At 44.0% G+C, this 26,357-nt stretch overlaps 1 protein-coding gene across 1 annotated transcript in view; it reads right to left on the minus strand.

The window, feature by feature from the left end:
* tmem65 (transmembrane protein 65) overlaps window positions 1–26,357 on the minus strand; it is a 56,579-nt gene that overhangs the window by 3,925 nt on the left and 26,297 nt on the right. The window contains exons 2-6 of the mRNA XM_004574238.3: window positions 9,188–9,232; window positions 8,190–8,257; window positions 7,977–8,031; window positions 1,561–1,603; window positions 360–465 (exon numbers count right to left, since the gene is read on the minus strand). Of these exons, the coding sequence (XP_004574295.1) occupies window positions 360–465; window positions 1,561–1,603; window positions 7,977–8,031; window positions 8,190–8,257; window positions 9,188–9,232 (317 nt within the window). The remainder of the gene's footprint in view (window positions 1–359; window positions 466–1,560; window positions 1,604–7,976; window positions 8,032–8,189; window positions 8,258–9,187; window positions 9,233–26,357) is intronic.

A 26,357-nucleotide genomic window follows, 5' to 3' on the forward strand; every position in this document is an offset into this window, starting at 1 on the left:
CAGGATACATGGATTATTCATGAGGCGGTAGTTTTAGCTTCCCTTTCATGCTCTTACACACCTCTGACAGGATCTGTTTGATACGAATAAACTCTGTTTCCTTATTTTAAACACTCATGTGGCTCCACCACAAACTTCCTGCATTTTCGCCCCTTTGAACATTATCTGTTGTGATAAGTGCAGCTGATTATAATCAACACTTTATTTAATAACCTGGAAAAGTGGAGCGCCCTGCTTGCTCTGAGATAAAGAAGCATGAACTCCTGCTTCCTCTTCCTTCCCATTATCCCTCTTTTGTTGCCACTACGAATAAGAACATGAAGAGGATTTAAAAATAAGACCCAAAGGAAAAACCTCACCATGTGAGAGCTGAGCCTGGTCTGCCACATGTCCACCTGCTTGGGCGTCAGATCTGGAACCTGCATCCCCAGTTTGGAGGCTAGAACCTCCACATAACCTGCAAGACTTCACACAGACAACAAATGTGTGTTAATCGCTGCACAGGCATTTAGTGACATCACTTCACCCAAAAATAAAACACGTGCTCGTGGTTTTCCATCCATGTCCTTCATGTGCGAGTTGCCCAGTTTTGGGGACATCAGCTGTGGAGACGTCTGCGATAATTCCTGCAGAAACTGAAATCTGCGAAACGGGCCGATGCAGATCAAGTTTGCCAGCATTCAGTGCCAACGCTTTGCATGCTTTGGATGCTGGTTTAGCAGCTTTGTCTTCTTCCAGACGTTATTCAAACCAAGTAAAAACTTCCATAACTGCTCAACCAACCAAAGGGAGCGTGCAGCCAGCTCACATCCCAGCTCAGCTGAGGCTTACAGGGGTCAGAGGTCACAGTAATAGGAATAGGAAATCCCAGACAGTTTGTTCTGTTCATGTGGCTTCAGCGTTTTCAGTGGGAGAAATGTTTCATCACTCATCCAGGTGATTCTGCCTCGACATTTGTGCTGAACTACACACTCGGGATAAGGCTAGCCTTCTTCTGCACAACTGTTAGCGCAATTAAAAAGGCCGAACAGCAAAGTTTGAGCCTCTGAAGTGAAGATCCTGTTAACATAAACACTGTATATACACACACACACTCAACAGTTTCATTTTCAAACCCGGAAAACAGGAAGAGCTCATAACATGTGTGTATTTTTGGATGTTTTAGTGCCGGAGTAACGATTAAAACTAAACCAGATCAGATCAACAGCTAAAAATCTGTTTTTCATTCAGACTGATTAAAACTGAAACACAGAGAAGCTTCACATCTCCTGTGTGAAGACATCTGCTGACTGCACACCTTCTTCAACACAAAACCGTCCTTTCAAAGATGATATCAGACTTTAGTTACAGTGTAAACCTTTTACTACAGATAAATAAGAAAATAAAAGGTATTTAACACAGAAAAATCACCAAACTACAAAAACAGAAACACAACAGGACAAACTTCACGTCATTGATTGAAATCTTTGAGCAGTTCTAACTTGCTTTAAACAGACTTCACACAGTTCGCCCAGAATAAACCGAAAAGCCTCAGAGGCCGTTTATAAAGATGCTGCTTACCCGAGCCCCGCCAGATCTGAAACCAGGTTCCCCAGAGCCGCCGCTGCAAACACAAAGAGGCACACACTTTGGTTTCTGCTGCTCTCACAAAGAACAACAGCGAGCACAGTGACAGACACAAATGCATCAGACACACAGAAAAGAAATGCTGAGGATTTGTGAAACTCAATGATTTGATTTATGCAGATCTTAATATCTAATTATGAAAATAACGGCATCATTTGTGATTTCTGTGAACAGTATCGATCTCTTTCAGACGCTCCTAAGTCATCTTCTCATTCCCAGAACTTTAACAGACTTTAAGAAGCTTTATAGTTTCAGAAAAACCAAACTCCTCCTGAGACTCTCACAGAAACACGAGGTTTATTCAGACTGAATCAGAAATCTGATAACCATCAAGTTCCTCTGGGAGGCCACGCGCCAAAATCTCTGAAGGAAATCTGCTCACTGCTGTGCTGACGTCCATCAAACACAACTTAAGCCTGACACATTACACACACACACACACGCACGTACACGCACACACACACACGCACACACATGCACACACACACACACACACACACACATGCACGTACATGCACACACACACACATGCACGTACACGCACACACACGCACGTACATGCACACACACACACACACACACACACACACACACATGCACACGCACACATACATGCACGCACGCACACGCACACACATACATGCACGCACACTCACACACATACATGCACGCACACTCACACACATACATGCACTCACATGCACACACACACATACATGCACGTGCACACGCACGCGTGCGTGCACACATACATGCATGCACTCGCACATGCACACACACACGCACGCACGCACACGCACACACACGCACGCACACACACACACTCGCACACATACATGCATGCACTCGCACATGCACACTTACATGCACGCACATGCACACACACACATGCACACACACACACACGCACGCACGCACACGCGCACACACACACACGCACGCACACTCGCACACATACATGCATGCACTCGCACATGCACACTTACATGCACGCACATGCACACATGCACACACGCACATGCACACACGCACACACGCACATGCACACACGCACACATGTACACACGCACTCAAATCAAATCACTTTTATAGTCACATCACATGTGCAGGTACATTGGTACAGCACATGTGAGTGAAATTCTTGTGTGCGAGCTTCACAAGCAACAGAGTTGTGCAAAATACAAGAATGTAAACAAGCAAAATACAAGAATGGCTACATCTGAAACTAATAAATATATGTACAATATATAATAGTATATGCAAAAAAAATAAAAAAAATAAAATAATTTCTGGATGTGTATACTAAATGTTTTTCTATGTGTGTGTGTGCATACACATATTTTACAAATTAAATAGAGTCAACAATAAATAAAATATATAAAAATATACAGAGTTGAGACATGTGCAAAACAAGTGGCATTTATATACAGTGTGGAGTGCATAATGTTGAAGTTCCAGTAGTGAAGCTGAGGTGTCTATGAAGTGTTCAGCAGTCTGATGGCCTGATGGAAAAAGCTGTCTCTCAGTCTGCTGGTACGGGACCGGATGCTGCAGAACCTCCTTCCTGATGGTAGCAGTCTGAACAGTTTATGGCTGGGGTGACTGGAGTCCTTGATGATCCTCCCCGCTTTCCTCAGGCACCGCTTCCTGTAGATGTCTTGGAGGGAGGGAAGCTCACCTCCAATTATCCGTTCAGAGCACCGCACTACTCGCTGGAGAGCTTTGCAGTTGTAGGCGGTGCTGTTGCCGTACCAGGTGGTGATGCATCCAGTGAGGATGCTCTCAGTGGCACAGTGATAGAAGGTCCTGAGGATGCGGGGGCTCATGCCGAATCTTTTCAGTCTCCTGAGAAAGAAGAGGCACTGCTGCGCCTTCTTCACTGTTTTGTTTGTGTGTACTGACCACGTAAGATCCTCAGCCAGATGTACACCAATGAAGCGGAAGCTGCTCACTCTCTCCACAGCAGCGCCGTTGATGGTGATGGGGGTGTGTACTTCTCTGCACCTCCGGAAGTCCACTATCAACTCCTTTGTCTTTGCGACGTTGAGGGTGAGATGGTTGTCTTGACACCAGTGGGTCAGGGCGCTGACCTCCTCCCTGTAAGCCGTCTCATCACCGTTGGTGATAAGACCCACCACTGTAGTGTCGTCCGCAAACTTCACAATGATGTTGGAGTTGTTAGTGGCTGTGCAGTGCACTCACACACACACACACAAGCACTCATTCACACATACATGCACGCACATGCACACATACACACGGACGCACATGCACACACACACACGGACGCACACGCACACACACACACACACACACGCACGCAAGCACACATACATGCACGCACGCACGCACGCACACACACACACACACACACACACAAACTTCCCAATTCAGTGAAAGCTTCATCTGATCTTTTCTGGACCCAAAAGTGCATCGACAGGGAAGTGAGTCGAGGTCGCACTCGTCTTAGTCGCATCAGGAAGTGTGACAAGAAGTCAGGCTGAGACTCTGCTTCTGCTTTTCACGGCGTTAAAACACTTTGAAATTCTTTATTCAGCTCAAAAACCAGAGAAATAAGCAAAGTGTAATTTCTTATATCAAAGACGATCAGAAATGCAGGAAATGGAAAACGATGAATGGAATAAGGAGTCATGAATCATGTACATCTGAAACCATCACTCATGTGTTCCAGTGCAGTGGCGTTCTCACTGATGATGTCAGTGCTGCTGATAAAACACTGGGTCTGATTTAGCAGCAGTGCATTAACTGGACGTCTGCTGAGACTGTTTCTCCTTTTCCTATTGGCTGCTCTCTCTCCTAATGCCTAAACGCTCCTGTGAGGTCTTCCTCTCCTCCTGCCTGGCAGCTCCAGCATCAGCATCCCTCACCACTACAGATCAGTGTTACCTGCACACAGTCCACAGAGACTCCTGCCTGACCTCATCCATCAGCCTGTCCATCACTACGTTAAACCTCACCACCGTCTCTTTGTCCTCATACCTGTCCTGCACCACTCTCACATACGTCTCCGCCACTCTGACCTCCTCACGCAGTACCATCGTCACAGTGAAGCTCCTTCTCTGTACTCCTCCAGCCTCACCCTCAAACTTCACATCTCAGCATGAAGCCACACCGCTGCTCGCTGACAGCCGCCTCTCTTCAACAGCTTTTTCCCATATCTTCATCGCACGGCTCATCAACTTCATTACTTTGATCCACATGTTTGATCTGACCAACATTTCACACCGGATGCCCGGTGCTTGGAAGCAGCGCGGTGAGTACGCAGGAGATTGTTTATCTTCTGTAAACAGCCTGATGTTTCCCACACTCAGCAGACTTCTTTCTTTTTTCAATGAGTTTTGGAACAAAGTGCATTTTTGCACAATAATGAAACTCTCGATTAATGCTCGGACTTTTATCCGGACTTTTTTTGATTAAACTTTTATCATGATAAAATGTCCTAATTTCCCCATTAATCATTTAATTTAAAGTAAGCTCCCATACTTATTTAATTGTAAAGATGAATCTGAGCCACATTTGAATATAGCTAAAGCATCCAAATAACAGATTAAAAAGTACCGTGATCACCATCTGTGACATCGTCCTCCTTTTTCTGTATTTAATGCATGTTACATAAATCCTAACGCACTGCTTGCTTCTCCAAACATCCTAATTACACCCACGGCGTGTGGGGGAGATGGAGTGTGAAGAAGATCTTCCCGGATGTGTCCTTTTAACTCTTTTACAGGCGCTTCCACCTGAGAAAGACTCCGGGGAAAAGTCTCGATGCAGGGATTTTACATCCCATCTGGTCCGGGAGTGCTACAGCATCCCCCAAGAGGAGCTGCAGGAAATATTCAGGCATCTGTTTCTCCTGCAGGAAACTGACAGCTGATTAAAGTTCAAATCTAACAGCACAAACATTTACCTGATGCTGAGGACGCACGCTTCCCTCGACAACAAGCTCCTTTTTAAGGAAGCCTTTAGAAACCCACCCACACATCACGCCCTGAACAGATAAGTGCATATACCTACAAGTGTGCAGTGCCAAGTGGCCCACATACATCTCTGCATACTCACTAATGATGAAAAAGCAGAGCGAGTGTCCAAACAACACATCAAAGCAGAAACAGGGGAATCAGCAGGAGCGAGAAGGAGTGAAAGTTTTCGAGGATCAAAGAGCACCTTTGGAAAAGACTCCCGTCAGCTTCTTTGTCTTCTGCTTTCATGGTTTCACTGTCAGCAAAATCGGCTTTGCAACAACTCCAGCTCACTGACAGTACACCACAGCTCTGAATAATTAACGCTGTGGACTGCAGCGTGGAGGAAAATGCATTTGTTCATTGAAACTATAAAGCGTGTTTGTTTTGCCTTCAGGGAATCTGGAGGATTAAAAAGAGACGAAGCTTGAAGCTGAACGTGCACGAACGTTCCTGCAGGAGCTGAAAGTCCAGATGGACACCTTCCCCTCAAAGAGAAGCTCCTTGATGGCCAAGAGGAGGTGAGACGGTGAAACTAGCTGGCCTTGTTTCACCCAGAGCTGGGAGAAGACACGGGAGTCAAAGGTGCCAGCCCCCAAAATCTAACATAAACCCTGCAGGGTGGACAGCGATGACGCGGACGCGTCAGAGCCTGGATGGATGGAGACGTCACAGCAGAGCTATTGATCTACAGCCCGTCTTCAGCCTCCGATTTGCACTTTGCAGAGGAAAATGGAGCCAGGTATCCATGGAAACTGAATAATCGCGCGGGGAAGAGGGGGGAGAAGGCGAGCTCGGGTGCCTTTATGGTTTCGCAGAGCAATAAAAACCCAAACTGAGAACCGCAACAGGAGACGGGGTGACGGCGGGATCTGTCGCAATAAGCGGCAACAATTCTGTAGAATCGAGTGTAAGCGCTGGTGGCGGCGCGGGAGCTGCGCAAGCAATAAAAACGTCTTCCAGGTGAAGCCTGATGGAGAAGCCAACACTGCAGGTGCTGTGAAAGCAATCACACCTGGGAGGATTTTATGTGGGACTCTAACCTGGTGACAGGATGATTTTCTGGAAGGATTGTGCTTCCTTTATCTCCTCGTTTAGAACTACATCAACTTATGACTTTCCTGCTGGGCTGCTCTGTTATTGCTTTAATGCCAGTGGCACAGGGGGGTGGACTGCTGCCCATTTCAGACTAAATACAAGTTGTTTTCCTTCACTGAAGCCCTGAACTTTGCTAGATATCACCGGGAAGAAGCTGCGCATCCTGTAACTTTCACTTAGGTGTTCACTTAGGAAATGGAAGGAGTTCTGTAAACTCTGCACCAGGCCTCTCAAACTCCAGTCCTCCAGGGCCGGTGTCCTGAAACTTTCAAGTGTCCGTGCTGCAATTAGTAGGTCACTAGCAAGACTTGACTGCATGCTGAGGTGGCAATGCAGCCATTTGACTCATGTCAGCAGGCAGGCACATGGAAAAGTTTCAGGACACCAGCCTTAAATTCGTGGTGATATTTTGACTTAAGATCCACTCTGTAGTCCACATGTTGTCCTGACATTCAATCTCAAATCTCACTTTATCTGGTAAACAAAAAAACGTTTCTCAGCATCTTTGGCTTTTGTTGTTTTTTATTACGAATGCTAAAAGTTCATTTCCCATAACCTGAGATAAGCACCAGCATCATGTGCTGAGAGACGTTCCCAGCAGAAACAGTTTCTCAGTCTTATCTGTCGTCTGCTTCAGCGGCGTTTTTACAGCCACGCTGGGAGCAGCTAACGAGCTTCTTCCTCTCCTCCTTTTTCCTCTTTTTATGGCGCTGCGAACATTAAGATTACGATCTACTGTTTCAGACTACTATAAAGATAATTACTGGAGTTAGATATTTGTAGTTTTAAAGTATCACCCTGTACTGCGAGACCCTACGGCCAGGCTGAGGTGCACACTGAACGACCCTGAACGATATAAAAAGATTCGCTGAGATCGACAGATTTTCACTGCATGAGGCTGAAAACAGAGAAAACTCTCAACTCTGATCGAAGGTGAAGGTTTTGATGTGGTCACACCCTCCTCTCCTCCTCATCCATCAAAGCTTCGCAGCTTCTACCGGCTATTCGAGTGGGAACGCTCCTCAGTGGAGTTTCATAAATCAGGGATTTGAGGATTCATATGTACATATATTAACACATATTTGCTGTAAAACGGAGAAACGAATCATCTCACGCATGAGAAATGGGAGCAGAAAGTTGCTTTGCTTGGTTATCCAATCAAAACTTTCTACATTAATCAATTAAAATATTCATTAGAAATGAGCTCAAGAAGGCCAACAAGATAACGAAGTCATTTTAGGTTTACGCGACTCATCGCCGCTTGGCTCTTACCAGCCATGGTGGAGATCCCCAGAGTGACTCCGATGGAAAGTTCGATTTGAGTTCCCTGGAGAATGAAAGAGAAAGAGGTGAAACGCTCATCCCGACTCAGAGTTAGCACATCGGGAAGAGCAGACAGAAGGAAATTACAGCCTTAATGCAGAGATAAGACTCTTTTTTCTTTACAGGCGACTAATTCCTGCAAAATGAGATTCAAATACTTACTGCTGCAATCATGATGGCATTATCCAGAAAGCCAAATCCAACAAAGGGGATGGCGTTGTGGAGTAAAACTGCAAATTAACAGAAGGAAAATGAAAAACGTGGAAAGCACAGAACAGATTTATTTGAATGTAACTTGGAATAATTTGCACAGTGAACAGCTTCCCTGTATCTGTGATAACGGCTTGTTTACAGGAGACCCGTTCTGCTCATTTCCACCTGCATATTTATATTAACTGGCTCTGTAAGATTATCTTTGCATCACTCAGACAAAACAGTCCTTATGCATCTTAAACCTGGCCTCGGTGACGCCCTTCAGTTCAAGGCTTTGCGAATATCTGCTTTTTAAGGCTGCTTCTTTTAAAGAAGACTAACTGATCATCTTTGATAAGAGCAGCATCCACTGTAACAGCAGAATAGTTAATAAAGCTAATTATTGATTTTAACTTCATATTTCTATTCGAGACATTATATGTGGGAAGCATTCAAAGACAGTCCAGGGCAAAGTGTCTTAAACCTGCACTCCTTCTAATCACCAGCAGGAGGCGACTCCTCTGGCTCGCTTGATTCGTGACCTCGGTAAACATGATTTTGTGAATTTCAGTCCCAGTTTGAGTTGGACAGACGATAAAGAAGGTCTGCTTATTAGCTAAAGACATGTCGTTAGCCGTGTCCTTCGGCTCAGTCGGGAAAGCAGCCACTCTTCACTCCTCCCTTCACAGGACAGGCAGACTTAATCGGTTACGTCCATCTTTTTTATATAGTATCATTAAAATCTGTCTGATTGGTGATTCTGTGCATGCATTTTTAATGTCCCGGTGACCAATGACAGTCACTTGTGAGGACACACAAGCCGGTCCTCACAAATTTGAAGCATTTTTGAGACTCAAAATGTGGTTTTAGTGTCAGGGTCACAGTTCGGTTATGGTTAGGGTAAGCAGCATATAAATACACACGTATGTGTGCGCGCACACGTATGTGTGTTTGTTTTAATCTCTCACCGTATCTGATCTGGGCTGCCGTCGGCGGCGAGGGCTCCACTTCATCTGAGAACAAAAAAAAAGCAAAGAGAAAATCAGAGTTTCACTCATTAACTGCTGAGGTTTGACTTCAAGTGTCTGCAGCAGCATGGAGACGCAGCCAGAGACACGCATGCACTTCTTTAGAACTTCAACTTTAATCATGGAGCTCATCAGTGTGAGGTGCAATGATTAAACGCTCACACCACCACCCCACGTTTCATTTATGCAAATATAAACCAAAAGGAATTTAAATCGAGTTAAAACACCAAGACGAGGCCACTTTTGTGTTTATGGCTCATGCTGTGTATGCTGCGCAGTGGATTCCCACTCTGAGTTGGGTGGGTCTGTCACCAGCCACAGCAGCTGGTCATTTACTTGCATTGCAGGACTAACACAGGGACAGGTGTCCACTCACAGCACGTTCACAATGACTAAGCTAACGCTGATGCCTGTGGACGGTGAGAGGAAAGCTGGAGTCCTCGGAGAAAACCAACGGAGGCAACAACGCTAACCGCTGCACCACCGAGCCATCGGGAAGGAAATCCTGTTTCCAAATAACGTTCTTTTCCCCCCAAACTTGATATTGTTTCTGCTGCTCTCTAACAGCCACAAACTCAGGTATCAAAGGGCTTCAAATATGAAAATAATGCATAAAAACCACAGTTAACTACCAGCAGATTCACTGAAACTCTGCGAGAGCGGCTTTCTGACGTCCATCCACAGACTGGCTAATCTCACGTGTTGGTTTGGTCCTCTCACCTTAATTGGTGCGAGGAGCAGCAGACTGGCTGGTGTGTGGAGCGCCCTCGAGAGACGCTGAGATAACTCGACAGAAGTGTGCCACTGGAGCAGACCGCACTCTCGGCCAGAGTCCAATTACAGGAGCGGGTCGATTACTGCGACGCATCAATTTCCCGACCTCTGCCTGTGCGTCTGTATGCTCCTCACACACTAGCTTCACCAAGTTTTCCTCCTGTTCTTAGAGCAGACAGTTTTCTCTGTGCACCCTCGGCTCTGAGGGACTGTGAGGCAAGAAGCCTCAGGTTAGACTCGTTTCCCCAAAATAATTGTTTAATAAGTTTATATCCTTAAATGTGTGCAACCTCACACAAACAATGATTCGCAGCCTCCTCAGACTGAGGCAGCATTAATGTATCGCTGGTATCACAGATACAGGTTTTCTCTGCCGCTGTCATAAGATAAGCAGATGAAGAGAAGTAATAAGAACAATATTTTATTTCTGTCAGCCCGAAACAATCAGCTGAGGGAAAGAAAATGAAGATTATTTCCTTCATTTTCTGTTTCTCGTTTTAAAGCCACACACAGAACATGATCAGAAAGCACAAACAATAAAAGATCATGGACACGAACATGAGCTGTGGATAACCTTCTTTAGTTTGATTTAGTAAACTGGATGGAAACTTAAATGTTGCTCCATGTTCAGTTTTAACTGGGAGGGCAGTGAAATGTTCAAGACCGATGATCAATATTTGATTTGGATATGCAGGAAACCAGTGCCAGCAACTGGGCTGATGGGATCCACATCCCTGATCTTAGAAACATCCTGTAGCTGCTTAGTTTAGTTGAAGAGGAGAAAATAGAATAAAAGAAACCCTGTGCCCTCCTTATTCAACCTAACATCCAATTACCACAAACCTCCAGCCTTTGTATTTGACTCTGAACAACTTCTCACGAGGAAAAAGAAAAAACATTCATACTGAAAGAAAAAGAAATCCTTCAGCTGAGGAAACCAGCGTCTACAAATTAAAGCTTCTCCGAAGGATCCGACGCTTCCTTCTGCTTCCTCACTGAAAGCTCAATAAGCCAAAGTTGCCAAGCAACAAAATCCCGTTCCAGTCAGCGAGGCCAGGCCTTAGCAACAACATTCATCCAGGAAGTAACTCGGCTGAAGGGTGTGAAGGAATGTAACAGGTACAAAATGTCACTCTTCACTCATCTTTAACACAACAGGATGCCTCTGAAGTGTAAGGAGAGCCTCTCACACATCGGCACTGACAGCTTCCACTACAACAGCAGCAGTCGATCCCTCGCAGGCATGGAAAGCACTGCTGGCTTTATTTTGGAGGTGTAATATTAAAAAGGAACGACAGGTGAGAGGCTGAGACGTAAATGTGTGATCCTGCCAATCAAGCGAACTGACTGATGCTCATTAAAATTCAAGCAAATGACCAGAAAACCAACTGAACTCTGAGATATTTGAGAATTCTGCAGTGTTTCCCGCCAACTGAACGGCTTTTTGTGCTGTCAGCATATGTGAGTTTGCTGGGACGTACTTGTGTCCAAGTGGCATGAATATCATCAGATGGTGAGCTCGAGGCGCTGCGTAGATGCCCGAGTACCTGCCAAGTTTCGTCTGACCATATGGACTCATCAGCAGGGCATTATGATTAAGGGTGTGCATGACCGGACAACTACATGTTTTAATGTTGCAGCCTTTGCTAGAAACACTAAAACACCGTAAAAAGATGCAACAATGCTACGACCACCAGCACCGGTCTGCAGTACTTTGATATAAAGACTGATGTCAGCTCGGTCAGAATAAACTGGAATGTCACCAAATCGGTCGAGGTGACGTGTGACCACATTCTGCACAGAGGAGTGGACGCGAGCGTGGAAGAAGTACTGCCCCTCAGGTTAGTGCTCAGTTTTAGTCAAATAGACGTTTTTTGTGTGTTAGACGTTGAAACAAGAACAAATTAGTTACAATACACCAGCTACACACTGGCCTTTTAGGCAGACTTCAAAGAAGTAAAACAAGAATGAATGTTTGATCATGAGGTCTGCAACCGTATAGTTCTGTTATACTCTGTTGTGGTGTGCAGAAAAGAACTTAATTATTCCACTTACAGGTTTGTACATTTGTACTTTGTGACAAATAACTGAGGTTGAGTAGTTCTGGGAACAAGTCTGCAAAAATCCCAAACTTCACCCGATTAAATTCAGTCAACCTCACGATCGAGAGCATGTTCTCTGCGCGTGCAGACAGACTGGGATCGCTGGAATCACTCATTCGGGGTCCCATTCTGACCAGTTACACTGTGCACTTCAGACCTCAAACTGGTGCAGACAGCAAACATCGACTTCTGGTTTAATTGGACCCAAGTTTCCTGTGGAGGAACATCTCTGGAGAGGCCCGTCTGGCTGCAGCGGAGACGTTTTCAGTTCACAGCTTTCAGGCCTGAAGGCAGCACGTCAGGCGAAGAGTGCGAGCGCGTATTTATATATTTGTGGGGACCACAAATTGGAAGTTTACTATACTTGTGGGGACCAACAGCCCTTATGGGGACCAAAATCCTGGTTCCCACGAGTCTGAAGGCATTTTTGAGAGCTATGGTTATGTTAGGTATTCATTTTTCATGGTTAGGGTTAGGGGCTGTCCCCACAAGATATGAATACCTGATGTGCGTGTGTGTGCGTGGGATATCCACTGAATGTCAATGAGAGGATCTGGTGGAGCTGCAGGTTCAATCCGATGTGATTTATTCAGATAATGTTCTGATTATACTCGCACGCAGGGCCGCCTCGCTCTTCACACAATCACTGGAGTTTTCATTATGCAAACATCTCAGGAGCTTGTGTCTCACAATTTATTGTATTCATCGAGAGTGTCACACTTCATTAGTAATTCATAGAGTGAGTATTTACACTTTTACTTTTAAAGAAGTCCATGCAAAGAGAAAAGAGAAAGAAATGATAATAAACTCTGTGTACTTCAGCAGCATTATGAATTGCAGATGTTGTGCTCTGGCAGCAATAATTTCCCCTGACAGATGATACACTTAAAAAAAGCTCAAACCTGACCTTAAGCCTAATTATTATAAAGCACTAATTGATCTCTAAAGTTAACCAAAACTAAATAAAAGCTTTGAGCAGGTCCAGCCAGTGAGACCTTTAATCTTAGAGCTGATCAATGAACCTATAACACATTAATCTGAGGAGCACGGCGGTACAGTCTGCTGTGAAAGGCTGGGCCTTCATTAAACACACTTTGATCTCAGCAGCTTTCAACACTTCTTTAATCAGAGAGGCCAGCGTTCAGTTTGAGTGTCTCAGAGGGCGATACCTCCAGTTTCATCAAACTGGGAGGGTGAAGGCCACACATGTGTGTACCGTGTTTAATCTCCGTCAACAGATGTGCGACATAAATATGTAGGATCACAACATCTTTGGTTCCCGTTTGCAGTTCAGGTAATACTGCTGAGTTTGTGCAGGCTTGGACTGGATGCAGAGAAACAGACCACGAGAAGGACAGAATAAATACTGCATTTATTAAAACGCAATCTGAAAACCATCAGTAATGTGTTTACATTCATAAACAATGGAGGGCACACAGAACACCATCTGCTGTGTGGAGATGCCCTGGCTACACTGAAAGCTGGCAGCTGAGCTGCCCACAGAGGCTAACCACAGGAACACGCTGGGAACACGCTGGGAACACGCTGGGAACACACTGGGAACACGTCTGTGACGACTCGACTAAAAATCAGCAGAAGTGTTTGAGAATGCTGCTGACTTCCTGCCCTCTTCCTCAGCTGAGTGCAGCTTTGCTCTGGAGCCATTTCAAACAACGTGGAGCAGAGAGCAGCTTCTGAGTGCAATTTGATGGCACTGTAAGCCAAAGCGACTCGAGCCGAGTCTCGAGCGGGTGAGATTAGATCCAGAGCCCACATCAGAAGCAGAGCGTGACAGAGCATTGCTGAGGTGGCCGATAAATCTGCAGGTAAGTCTGCAGACTAGTTGGGATTTTGCATTCATGCAGAGTGTACGTGTCAAAGGAAAATCCAAGTTAGAGATAAAATGAACTGTTACTTACATTAAGCACCGTTTTTCACAATAAAAGTAACAATACAGGAACAAAGCGTTTGCTCTGACACTTGGAAACTCACAGGTTTGAATTTGTGGAACTAAAACGTTCCTGAAAAGCAGCACGACTCTGAACTCATCATTAATGTTTCTGAACGCAGAAATATTAAAACAACAGAAACAAACCAAAGATGAAACGTTTCCTCTGACCTGAAATACTCTGTGTGAAAACAGCTTCAGGGTCTTTTACATTAGAGCTGACGGAACCTTTGCTGTTCTCCTCTTGAACCAAACTTTACATTCCTCCCAGCAGCAAGCATCTAAGAACTAACCTCTATTTTCCCAGCCTTCAAATCATTTTGCCTCCTGGCGTGTGGGGAGGACCGCAGCCTCGTGCAGCCGCTGTACTGGTGACTTTGTGTCTTTCTTTTTTAGGCCACAAAGAGCGAACAACTCATTTTCACTCTTTTTCATTTTGACTTCCTTGCGCCTGCAGTGTGAGTACAAACACTGCGACTCCTGGGAAAACGTCCAGAAATAGGTCTGCCTGATGCAAGCGAAAAATTAATATCACTGTACAATCTGCCAATAGCTGCAGATTTGGAGTCAGATGAGTAAACGCTGAATAGTTCAGCTCTCGAGTGTTTCTGCTGCAGGGTATCTCATAAAGCTGCTACTGACAGCAGTGTGAGTGGAACACAGTTCATGTGTCAGTGTGTGATTAAATCAAACATAAGCTGACTGTGTGTGTTTGTCTGCGTATACATAATTAGACTTCAGCAGATGCAGCATCATCTGTCTGCTGTCACACTGCTGATTAACAGCGTGGAAATGCTTCCTGCGACACGCCTGACAAACACACAGCCGACGCCGCAGACACAAGTAAATATAAATAATCACCACAGATGACATCGTTTCACAGCCACAGCTGGACTCAGAGAGGGATTTATGTACCAAAGTGCATTTACCCACATTAATCTATTGCTGTGGCAGATAATGCACTTGTGCACTCCACTTATCAACAGTGTGCAGCTCTGAAGGTACAGAGCTAAATCCACCCAAAAGTGTAAATCAGGATATTTATTCATGCATTTGCATTTTTGAGCATCTTTTGTGCTCCTTCAAAACTTCAACCTTGAACACTTTCAGTGAAATGTTTCCACTGGCTCAGTGAAAATAAGACAAATGCTTACTCTCATATTTTCTGTGAGATGAAATCCTCAGGATTGGCTCCAAAATCAAACAGATTGTTCATTTTCTTTCTCCCAGAAACTTTCATACTGGGAACACTGGCAGCATTGGAGTTCACCCACAGGAGGTCAGAGCGCTGCACAAGCCAACAAAAAACTAAAACCTTGGCTTTGTGCAAGAGCACAGTCATGCTGAAAGGTAAAGGACAAACGCAAAGAGCCGACGGCCTCGAGTCTTTTTCCTGCTCTGGTGACCTGCTGTAAGCTGCAGGGGAACGCATTTGTGCAGCAGGTGGAGAAGCTGCTCACGTCGGGCTACGCCGATCTCACCGAGGGTGCAGGACAAGGACAGCCACCAGGAGCTCTGTCCAACACGCTGAAGAGGAGCAGCAAACAGAAATCTGCTGCTCGGTTTTCTCATCTGCTCCACGCTATTTGTCAAATACGGGGCGATCGTGGCTCAAGAGTTGGGAGTTCGTCTTGTAATCGGAAGGTTGCCGGTTCGAGCCCCGGCTCGGACAGTGTCCTTGGGCAAGACACCCGTTACCTACTGGTGGTGGTCAGAGGGCCCGGTGGCGCTAGTGTCCGGCAGCCTCGCCTCTGTCAGTGCGCCCCAGGGCGGCTGTGGCTACAATGTAGCTGCCATCACCAGTGTGTGAATGACTGAATGTGTAAAGCGCTTTGGGGTCCTTAGAGACTAGTAAAGCGCTATACAAATACAGGCCATTTACCATAGTCCGTGTGCGCATGTAGCAAAAAGATGCACACACACACAAACTTTTTAATTGAAGAGAGAAGAGAGACCGTCCTATCAAGGATGCGGGCTGTTATGTCTCTCTCTCTCTCACACACACACGGAGCAGAAAGGGAGATTAACACCAACCTCCGGCCAACTGCTTCTCCTCCATCAGCAACCTGGCGGCTCATCAACCGTCACTCAGAGTTTTCTTTATATTAGAAACTTTGCTGCTCACGCAGAGGAAAAATAATTGGTGGTGTCAGTTTGGCATCGGTCGTTTTAAAGCAACCTCATCCCCATTTTCAGCCTGGGGTCTAAATAGTTCCACGCTAAAGACCCTCCAGACTCCAAATTCTTCACCTGACATGAGCCGAGTGTGGTGAACGACGACACTGAAACAGTCTGACTGAATCAGCTGGTGAAAACCATGTCTCTCTAAAAGTATGTTTTGGAGTATTTTCGTGCATTTTTTCCCAAAAAAATTGAAACTGAAAAGTTGAAACTGGAAGCGTCCAGCCTGCGGACCTGCAGCTCTCACACATCCTTCTTGGCTTTGTGGCGTGAGCCGACCTCCGCTGCCAGAGGCCGGCACAATAAGCTGGTGCATCTCTGCTGTGTAAGCGAAGGACCGGAGGCGTACACTCAGCAGTGAAGCAGTTTCCTTCAGTTTTCTCTACTTTGGAAATAAAACAGTCTCCAGGCAGAGCTCTGTTGTGAACTTCCCCTCTTACAGCTGACACGGCTTTGAAACAACATGCAGATGTCCACAGGTATAAAGTTACATTCAAGAGGTTTTACATTAAACTTCAAAGAGAAGCTGCTACACTTAAGATTCAATACAACCACTGTGTATTTTATAGGGCTGCAACAATACACAAAATTCACAGTTCGATATTTTTTCGATACAAAAAAATGTTCATGCCTTTTTAATTTGTCATTTATTAAAATTATAAATATATATTTTAACACAAAAGTACAGTTTTTAAATTCAATGTTGCTGAAACAACAAAGTAATAAAAATAAATAAATCTGATGGAGGAATCACTCATCTTTGGAAAAGAGTTTATTACAGAGAAATGGCTCTTTCAAAATAAAAGCTCTACTATACGCTTCTTCTGGGCTATATTCTCAGCAGCATATTAAACATATCAGGTCCCCATAAGGAGAATCCTGTGCTAACGGCTGTCTAAATGACTCGGGTAAAGTTTGTAGCATGCGTGCTTGTTGTTTTTGTCTGCTTCCACTTGTCTTTGCACGAGGATGATGTCGGAGTAAATGTGCAGTCATATTCGTTGTGTTCCCACTAGTGCTGTCAGCGTTAGTCTGATATGACGTTAACGCCACAACACGGCAAATCTCCGTTAACGAGCTACCCCTGCGTGGGGCTAGATGGCCAACACGTTAACGAGCTAACTGCGCTAACGCAGTAGTTCCCACCCATGTAATTGAGCATTGCATGGCACATCCAACATACTGTTTTACTTTAGTCCATGACGCGCTTACCTTCAGGGTCATACGTCACATGAAAATCAAAATAGTTCCAAACGCCAGATCTGAATGAGGGTGGGGGAGGTTCAATTTGCCATGTTGCAAGGAGAGCTTAACTTCTGTCTCGCTAACTTGCCCTGCGCTCAGTGGATCTGCGTTCGACTACTCCACCTAGGCTGCACTGTCGAGCGCAGATCCACTGAGCGCTCCACACAGACAGCATCGTCAGAAGGAAAGTTGATAAAATAAATTAAAAATGTTGTATTGTTCGATACATATGCATACCGAACCGAAAGCACTGTATCGAACGGTTCAATATCGATACGAGTATCGTTGCACCCCTAGTATTTTAGGCTCCTGCAAACACCCCGTCCACTATAATTACTACAATCACAGAATATGAAAGAGCAAAATAAGCATTGATTAAGTGACATGAAAAGCTGGTGTGTATCCAGACGCTTAATGACCAGTGATAATGAAGTCTGATGTGCGTGTGGTTTAATGATTTCACTCAGCTCAGCGGTTCTCCTGCAGACTGTTATCATTAATCTCATTTATGTGACGAGTCATCAGTTTTCTTTCTTTGTTCCATTTCAAAGCTGCCACACAGTTTTCCTAATAATAAAACAGAATAATCACATAATCTGGAGCTCTGCTCGTCCTTGAGGATTTTTAATTTATCTTTATTTTACTTTATTTACTGCTTTCTGTTTGCAGCTGACTGGGTCTCTTCACAGCTCTCAGCCTTCCTTCGTTCTGCATTTCTCCGCCCTGCTGTTCTTCTTCTCTCGCGCTCTGTTTGTGTAATTGTCAGCTTTGTCAGAGGAGACGATTCATCTCAATCTCCCTGCGTGACGGGCTACTTTGGGCTCAGCTGAAAGCGATATGATGTGGGCCTGGCAGGCGGGGGCGCTGATATAAGGAGGCAGCTCGAGTTTTTAAGCGAGGGCCTAATTTATGTGCCACTCAACAGCACCTCAAACCACTTCTTCAACAGAGTGTTCATCGGCCTCGAATCTCAGAGGAAATGACACGCTACACACTCACGTCCACAGAGAGGCTGACAAGTTCCCGAGGAGGGCTGGCACCCTGCAGAGCGCGATCGAGTGGATGAGCACGTGGACATGTGCACACAGCGCTGTCTGTCATACTAGTGCTGTCAAAACATTTATTTCCTCAAAAGAAACCATCAACACAGAAATGAACCATCAGAATATCATCAATTATTCATTTTCACTATCAAATGTCTTTGTTTATAAGTTCTATAATAAAATTCTGGATGTTTGTTGATGGCCTTTGCCAGCAGTAAGGATTTGGTGTTATCATACATTATGTATGTTGAATGGAGAATAATATATAAATATAAGTAGAAGAAGAAAATCTTAAAATCTGTTAGACCTGGTGGCTGTGACTGATGGCTGCACTACTATGAGCTCTGCCTCATTCTCTGCCATGAACCATTTGACAAATACACTTACATCCATGTAATCTGTAATCCAGTATTAGTCTGGATGATTTGTTTGTCTATTTTTCAAAGACTGTAAATGATGGAGAACAGATATGAGAAGAAAGAAAGATGAAAAACTATGAAAAGGAGGCCTTAGGTCGACTATATTACACATGTAGTGTCTAGTTAAATCAGCGCTCCTGAATCTTTTTTGCGCCACGGACCGGTTTATGTCCGACAATATTTTCACAGACCAGCCTTTAAGGTGTCGCGGATAAATACAACAAAATAAAACCAGTATCGGTACCAAAAAAAAGGAAGATTTATTCATAACACACAGGAGAAGACCCAGGGAAACCGAGTTAATGATAAAAACCCTGAAAACCATGGATTTCACACCTGAGTCTCAACTCTCGCGGCCTGGTGCCGCTCCGTGGCCTGGGGGTTGGAGACCGCTGAGTTAAATGATTAATAAAAGTTATTACATACAACGGATCCTTTACAAATTAAATGTGACCTTGTACTCTGAGGATATTGTTACAAATTTGTCATTTTTCTATTTAGAACTGATGTCATCCCTATAATAATCAGAATCAGAATACTTTATTGATCCCTGGGGGAAATTATTTTTTGTTACAGTGCTCCATTTTAAACCAACATTAAGACAAGACAGACAATACACTAACTAAGAATAGTACAATATATACATATATATACATACATACATACATAAGTCACTTATAAATAAATAGTTGGAAAAGAAACATGTGTAGCTGTAGCAGCAAACAGTGTGTTAAGTGGATGCGTTGTACAGGGAGATGGCCACAGGCAGGAATGATTTCCTGTGTCGTTCAGTGGTGCATCATGGGTAATCTCAGTCTCTCACTGAACGTGCTCCTGTGACTGACCAGCATGTCATGGAGTGGGTGGGAGGTGTTATCCAACATTGTCTTTATCTTGGACAGCATCCGCCTCTCCGACACCACCTTGAGGGAGTCCAGCTCCATCCCCACAACATTGCTGGCCTTACGGATCAGTTTATTAAGTCTGTTGGCATCTGCGACCCTCAGCCTGCTCCCCCAGCATGCAACAGCATAGAGGATCGCACTGGCCACAACAAACTCATAGAAAATCCTCAGCATTTTCTGGCAGATGTTGAAGGACCTCAGTCGCCTCAAAAAATAGAGACGACTCTGGCCCTTCCTGTAAAGTGCTGTGGTGTTTTTAGCCCAGTCCAGTTTATTGTCAATGTGTACTCCAAGGTATTTATAGTCCTCCTATAAACTCCTACAAACAGACTATTTATAGTCTGTTTATAGTAATAGTCTGTTTATAGTAATAAACAGATACATACAGATACATACATAAATATGTAAAAAACTTGCAACATTTTTAGAACTGTTTGCTTTTTGGTTACACACAGTCCATCCTTCATATACAGTCTATGACTACAGCTTCTTCTAGTTTCATCTTTTTAAGCCAATATGTAATCAGAGCTGCCTCCATCCAGCACTAAGCTGATGTCTGAAGTGAGGGAGCATTGATATTGTGCATTAATAAGCAGAATTTGTAGGCAAACAAACAAGAATCCCCCCCCCCCCATGTTCGCTGCAGCGACACTCCACGTGTCCTAATCCCACTAATTAACTCCCTGAAGATTTGCACTTCTTGAATTCACTGCAGGTGTCACCGGTGGGAAATGTGCTCAAACCTGGAGAAAAGAAAGCCTTAGACGCATTAGCCTCTAAAAAGACTTCTCTGAGATCATGGGATATTTTACTAGCAGTTTAGCACAGCTGGTATGGTAATATATATGTTTATATAAAAGCTGCATCAAAATCTGTATCAGCAACACGGGTGGGCAATATAGGCTCAAAATTATGTCATGATATGTTGAGCAAATTTAAGACAGAGGTTCCTGAAGTAGCTCTCGCTCTCATGCACGTCTGGGTTTGTCTGGTTGCTTAAGGAAGAAACCACACGGCTACTTAAAAGCAGTTTGGTGTTGTATGATTTTGTTCATCTGGCCAAATTATTTGATAAAAAAGACCGAAATGCACAGCAGACCCCGAGTGTGACCCATTCATTGCCTGGTCTACGTGCTGGTTCGCTGTATGTGTCGCAAACTCAGTGCACAGAGACAAATTATAAACTGAAGCGTACGGAGGTCACGTCAATCCATCAGGCAGGTTCACTGAGCAGCACCATAAACAGAGCGCTCTGCATTCATGTGAAGGAAACGTCCGTCACACTTTTCAGTCTGACCCCCGAGTGCGCTCTGAATGAGGAAAATGCAAAATACTGAAACGTTCCCCTCAGAATTCTTTCAGTCTTTGTTCAGACAAACCTGATGGTGGCTTCTTTTTTTTTTTACTAACGAAGTTTCAATTAGTCAAACTTTAAATATATTTTTGTTTATGAAATGGGAAAAATAACAGGAAAATTCTGACTTTTGCTAAATAGAAAATCTTTATGCAGACTGTTCGTGCTCGTGTGCGGGCAGAGGACCAACAGGTGAAGTAAAAGTAATGTTCTGGCTCCTCAAGGGTCGCCCGAGCTATTATGTGGTGATAAATAGGTTCATACAGTATTTGTTTTGGGGGGCATTTTTACACTGTCTGTTTTATTTTGACATCCTACCAGAAGCGGGGCATCTCACTACTTCCTGTCTAACGGTAGAAGGATAATTATCTACTCCTGTGCCTGCCTATGCTGTGTCCTAAGCCAAAACCGTCTGTAAGTTGGCAGTAATGTTGTATCTTTACAAGCGTGTGTTTGGTGCCAACTGTCGTGAGTTACTTGCGACTGTTTATACGTTAGCTAACGTTAGCCTGTTTAGTTTTGCTTTACTTTGTATGATAAGGAAATACAGCCTGATGTTTATAGGTCATAGAATTTTCTAATTGTAAAAAAAATGTTTACATATGTCAGCTTACACATGAGATTTTGTGTCTTGTTTTTCATTCATTCTTTCATAAAATCCATGCCATGCATCCAATGTGAAATAAAATACCAGAACGAAACAACGGTGTGGTTTTTCTTTGTGAGATGATGGTTATCCACAACGCCTAGTTAAGTGCGAGGTCATGAGTAATGTTACTGAAGATGACTACATAAGTGCCATTTGTTGTTTCCCGGTGTAGAGAACAACAACACAATATAAAGTGAGATTTTCACTCTGGACTGAAACACAGGACAGAGAGAAGTCTCCAGAACTAACTTGTGGTTCGTTCACACCACAGTGAAGCATCCTTCGCCTCAAGTTTATTTATTTGCTCTGACAGCCAGCACGAGGAGTACAGCAGATAACTGTTCTCGCCTCTCACCCAGTGTTTATTTTTATCACTTTGCAAAAAGTCTAAACATTGTCAGCGCTATGAAAGTGAGGAAAAGCAGCAGCAGCGGCATGTACTTACATTTCTGTGATGCACATAGACTATGGTATTATTATGTACTATAATGTGTAACAGTACTGTTATATGCAATACAAAAGCTTCTCCAATAAATGCTCAAAACTCTGCTGCTGATGGCAGAGAAGCCCCTCTGTTTGCATTCAATTAGTTTAATTAAGCGTGCCAACACCTTTGTTTCCTCTTCAAAGGATTTGCAACTTTGGATATTTGCTGATTCCTAAAGCTAAACCTGGGTTTGGATTCTTTTAAACACCCTAGCCTCCAGGCTCTGTGCAGTACACACACACAAAGCTGTGGCTTTAAATCAATATCCCCAAACAGCAGCGTGTGTTGTTCTGGAAGAAGCACATCACAGTGACACTTGCTGCCAATGCACAACAACAGTCCAACACTGATCTGTCCTCCCACTGCCGATGCACAAACATCTGCATCATCTGAGCCGCAGAGTGCTGACCTTAGGACACGTTTTACTCCTTTAAATCCTCATGTTTACTCCTGGTGGTTTCAGGTATCATGACAAATGGCCTGTTATAAGTCACTGATCTCTCAGACTGCTACCTCACCTTGTTTTATAAAGTTCACAAAAAAGCTTAAAGCTAACGGTAGCTTCTAGCAGAGTGAGTTAGAAGAAAATAAAAGAATGCATCGTCTCTACCTTTAGGACTCGCAGTGCTAAAATGAGCTCCTAACAGAGAACTTATCTGCGGTCACTGCCAGTAAAGTTGCACCAGTATTTTAAACAGCTACAGCAGTGAGCCGCCATTAAAGAGGATGGTGATGTTGAAGAAGCTGGTAAGATGTTCAATCACCTCATTAATAACACAAATAAATATTTTAGTAACATCCAGTATCACTGTCTACAAAACTCTACTGTTAGACTACTATCACCTTTAAAATGCAGTTATGGATCAGTCTTTTAGATTAATAATCAGCAATGAAGTTAATGTTCACAGTGTGTGAGTGAGTGGAAGTTCCACAATCCCACGCCATCTCTGCGACCAAAAATGTACGAGCAGAACTCCAACATGTGAATAAAGCTTTGTTTTTGCTCATCAAAACAGTTTAGAAAATATTTAAAAAAAACTTCAGCTGCCTCTATCGCCCAGCAAATCCTTTAAGAAACGTGACATCATCCAGAAGTAATGCGGTCAATCGTCCTTATTGGTTTCATCTCATTTCTTTACAGAGAGTTGCTCTCAGCATCGCTCTCAAGGGAAAGTCTGAGGAGTTAAAAAAAAAAAAAAAAGCTCCTGCCAGCAGGATAAGAAGCCACATCCGTACAGCTCCTGCTGTTTTCATCTACACGGGAGGATCGTTTCAATGGACAGCAGCCACACTGTGAAAACCACCATCATCTACTTCAAACCCACATGAGCAGCAGAGTCACACTGTAATGCATTTTAATTGGACTCAGTGGATCATCCAGTCCAGCTGTGGCACACAGTTATACACAGATACTGCAGATACAGATGTTCCTTTAATGTTAGAACTGTGAAACACTTCAAATAGAATCGTTGTGGTGCTTCGTGTTAGTCCACTGTAGCAACAATGTAACCAAAGAACTACACCAATACCAACTATAAGACACCAGTTTATGCACTTTGTTGTGGTTGTCGATAAGCCCTTTCATGGGCAGTAAGCCAAGAATCATCTTTATGAAAAATAAAGTAACAGCTGAACTATCTGAACAATGAGCAAGCACAAAACTTTAACGTCACAGTTTTCCTGCACATTAAAATTTTCTGTACTCAAATGAAAATCACAAGCGCTGTGATAAAATATTTAACGGTTTTCTTTACGTGGAGCTTAATTATGTTTGGTGTTAACATGTAAACCAATCATGGTTACACATGTGGCCTGTTTTTAAACCTTTATTTAACCAGAAAGTGAAACTGCTCAGATTAAGAATCTCTCGTTACAGTCGCTTGGCTCAAAACAGAAACGGTGAACTTGGTTCTCAGCTGTCGGGACAAACTGTCCAGTAACAGAAAAGGATTCAGCCTCCAGACAGAAGGGTTTGAACCCTGGACAGTAACTGTGAGGCAACACTGAGCCAGGGAAAACCCTGGACGTGATACACGGGACGCCAAATGCTCCTCGTATGCAAAGCCCAAAATCCACCAAAAACCATATTAGAGCTGACATATCAGTGCATCCATCCAGGAAATGAATTATACAAAGCAAGTTATTTTAGCTTTTTCCCCATATTTTGAAGAGCATGATGTCATTCACAGTCAATATACGAGTGGACACCTGACTTTCATTGTCAAAGTCCAAGTCACAGTCTAGTTGCGTCTCTTGCCTCACTGCTGCTCCACTGTGATGGACCGCTGCTGTCCTCCTCTGCCGTGAGCTGGGGTTGCTCTCCAACCATCACCTGTAGCAGATGCAGGTTCTGCTTCATGTCCTGCAGAGCAGAACAATAACCAGCAGCAGCAGAGAATGATCGGCCACGCAGCTGATCATAGCACTCTGTTATTTAACGGCCCTTTGCAGAAGAACAGCATATACCGTCTGGATCAGCATGCCTCCTTTTGAGCAGCCGCTCACCATTACGGGAAAACAAATCTATGAGTGACGCTGCTTCCCACGCTTTGAAGAGCAGGTGAAATGTAATGACTTAGTCTCATCCTCGGTACTGCACAAAACAGCTCAATATTTTCCTCATTTTAAAATACCATGAGTCAGTCGGGTTCAAAGTGGGCTTTTTAAATGTGGCTTTAAAAGAAATCTTGCTGCGAGTGATAATTTCCATCAGTAACGGAGAGTTTAATTACAGCTTAGCAGCAGCAGCACATCCACATTGCTAATTTATGCCTCATTATTCATGGTTTCCTAACAGCTTCGTTTTTATGTTAAACTAAAGTAATGAAAAGTGTGAAAACACGTCTTTGCATGTATCATATTATATGTGACTTGTGTCCCATAACAGCACTCTAAGCCCACATTTCTATCAGACTGGTACCACATGATGTCCTCAGAAAGCATCAGTATCTAATTTAGTTCACCAAAAACAAACTGAGTTACAAGAGCATCATTAGTCACAATCTGTTGCTGCTTGAAAATCTCTAAATGTCCTTATTAAGTGTGACGACATATTTAATGGTGCAAATTGAGTTTGCAGCATAACTTCAATTTATTTCTTTGGCTCCTGGATGGGAACTGCTACTGGCTGCCAGTCCGACGTTATTGCACATGTCACTGTTTGTTTTGGAGCGACCGAGTGGTCAGAGAGTCTGCTACACAATAATAGTCCCAGTGGGATGTATGCAATTCCACAACTCACAACAACTCACTGCTTTCAGCTCGAGGCTTCAGGACCCAAGGCTGTCGAAAAATGACCTCTGGTTCAGCTGGACTGCTTTTTCGATGGATTTGGAGGAGACGGTCTCCGTGCGGTTGTTTTGGTCCGAAGCAGACTGTGATTACACAGTCAGTCATTACAACCGCACCTAATGAACCAGAGGTCAACACTAAACAAACTAAACAGGCCGACAGTGTGGAAACACCCGTAGTAATGTAGCAGTAACGTTACCTTTACGCACCCAAGGATCCTGAAGATTCAAGTTTGGCATTTACATAACTGAGATCATCATTTTAGGTTTAGGTACTCAATGTTCCTTTTCCCCCCTCTCGAGTGGGTTCCTCATCACTAGTTGTTACAGTTTAAACTGCAGTCGGTGTTTACATGGCTTCAACTTTGCATCTTTGAGGCCTGTCTGTGTTGTAGCTTCCTGAAACAGCAGAGCGAGCTCGTGGTTTGTAGCCTTGCAGACGGAGGGTTAGTGCACCAGGTCTCGTCCAGTTCGGATGGTGGGCCGTGCCTCTGGGACTTATGTCGTTGGGCTGCAGTGTACACCACAGGTTGGTTGCACCTGAATATGAGTCTTTGTTGGCTTGGAAAAACAAGGACTTCACCCAATGTGGGAAAACACACTAGCACTAACTGATGGATATGAAGTGCAAGGATTTACGATAACAGCAGGAGCCCATGATGCCACAGCACAACATGAAATACAGATGTGAATCTACCCTGGTTTATGACAAC

The sequence above is a fragment of the Maylandia zebra genome, linkage group LG22 (assembly GCF_041146795.1).
Source record: "Maylandia zebra isolate NMK-2024a linkage group LG22, Mzebra_GT3a, whole genome shotgun sequence".
Classification (NCBI taxonomy): Eukaryota; Metazoa; Chordata; class Actinopteri; order Cichliformes; family Cichlidae; genus Maylandia; species Maylandia zebra.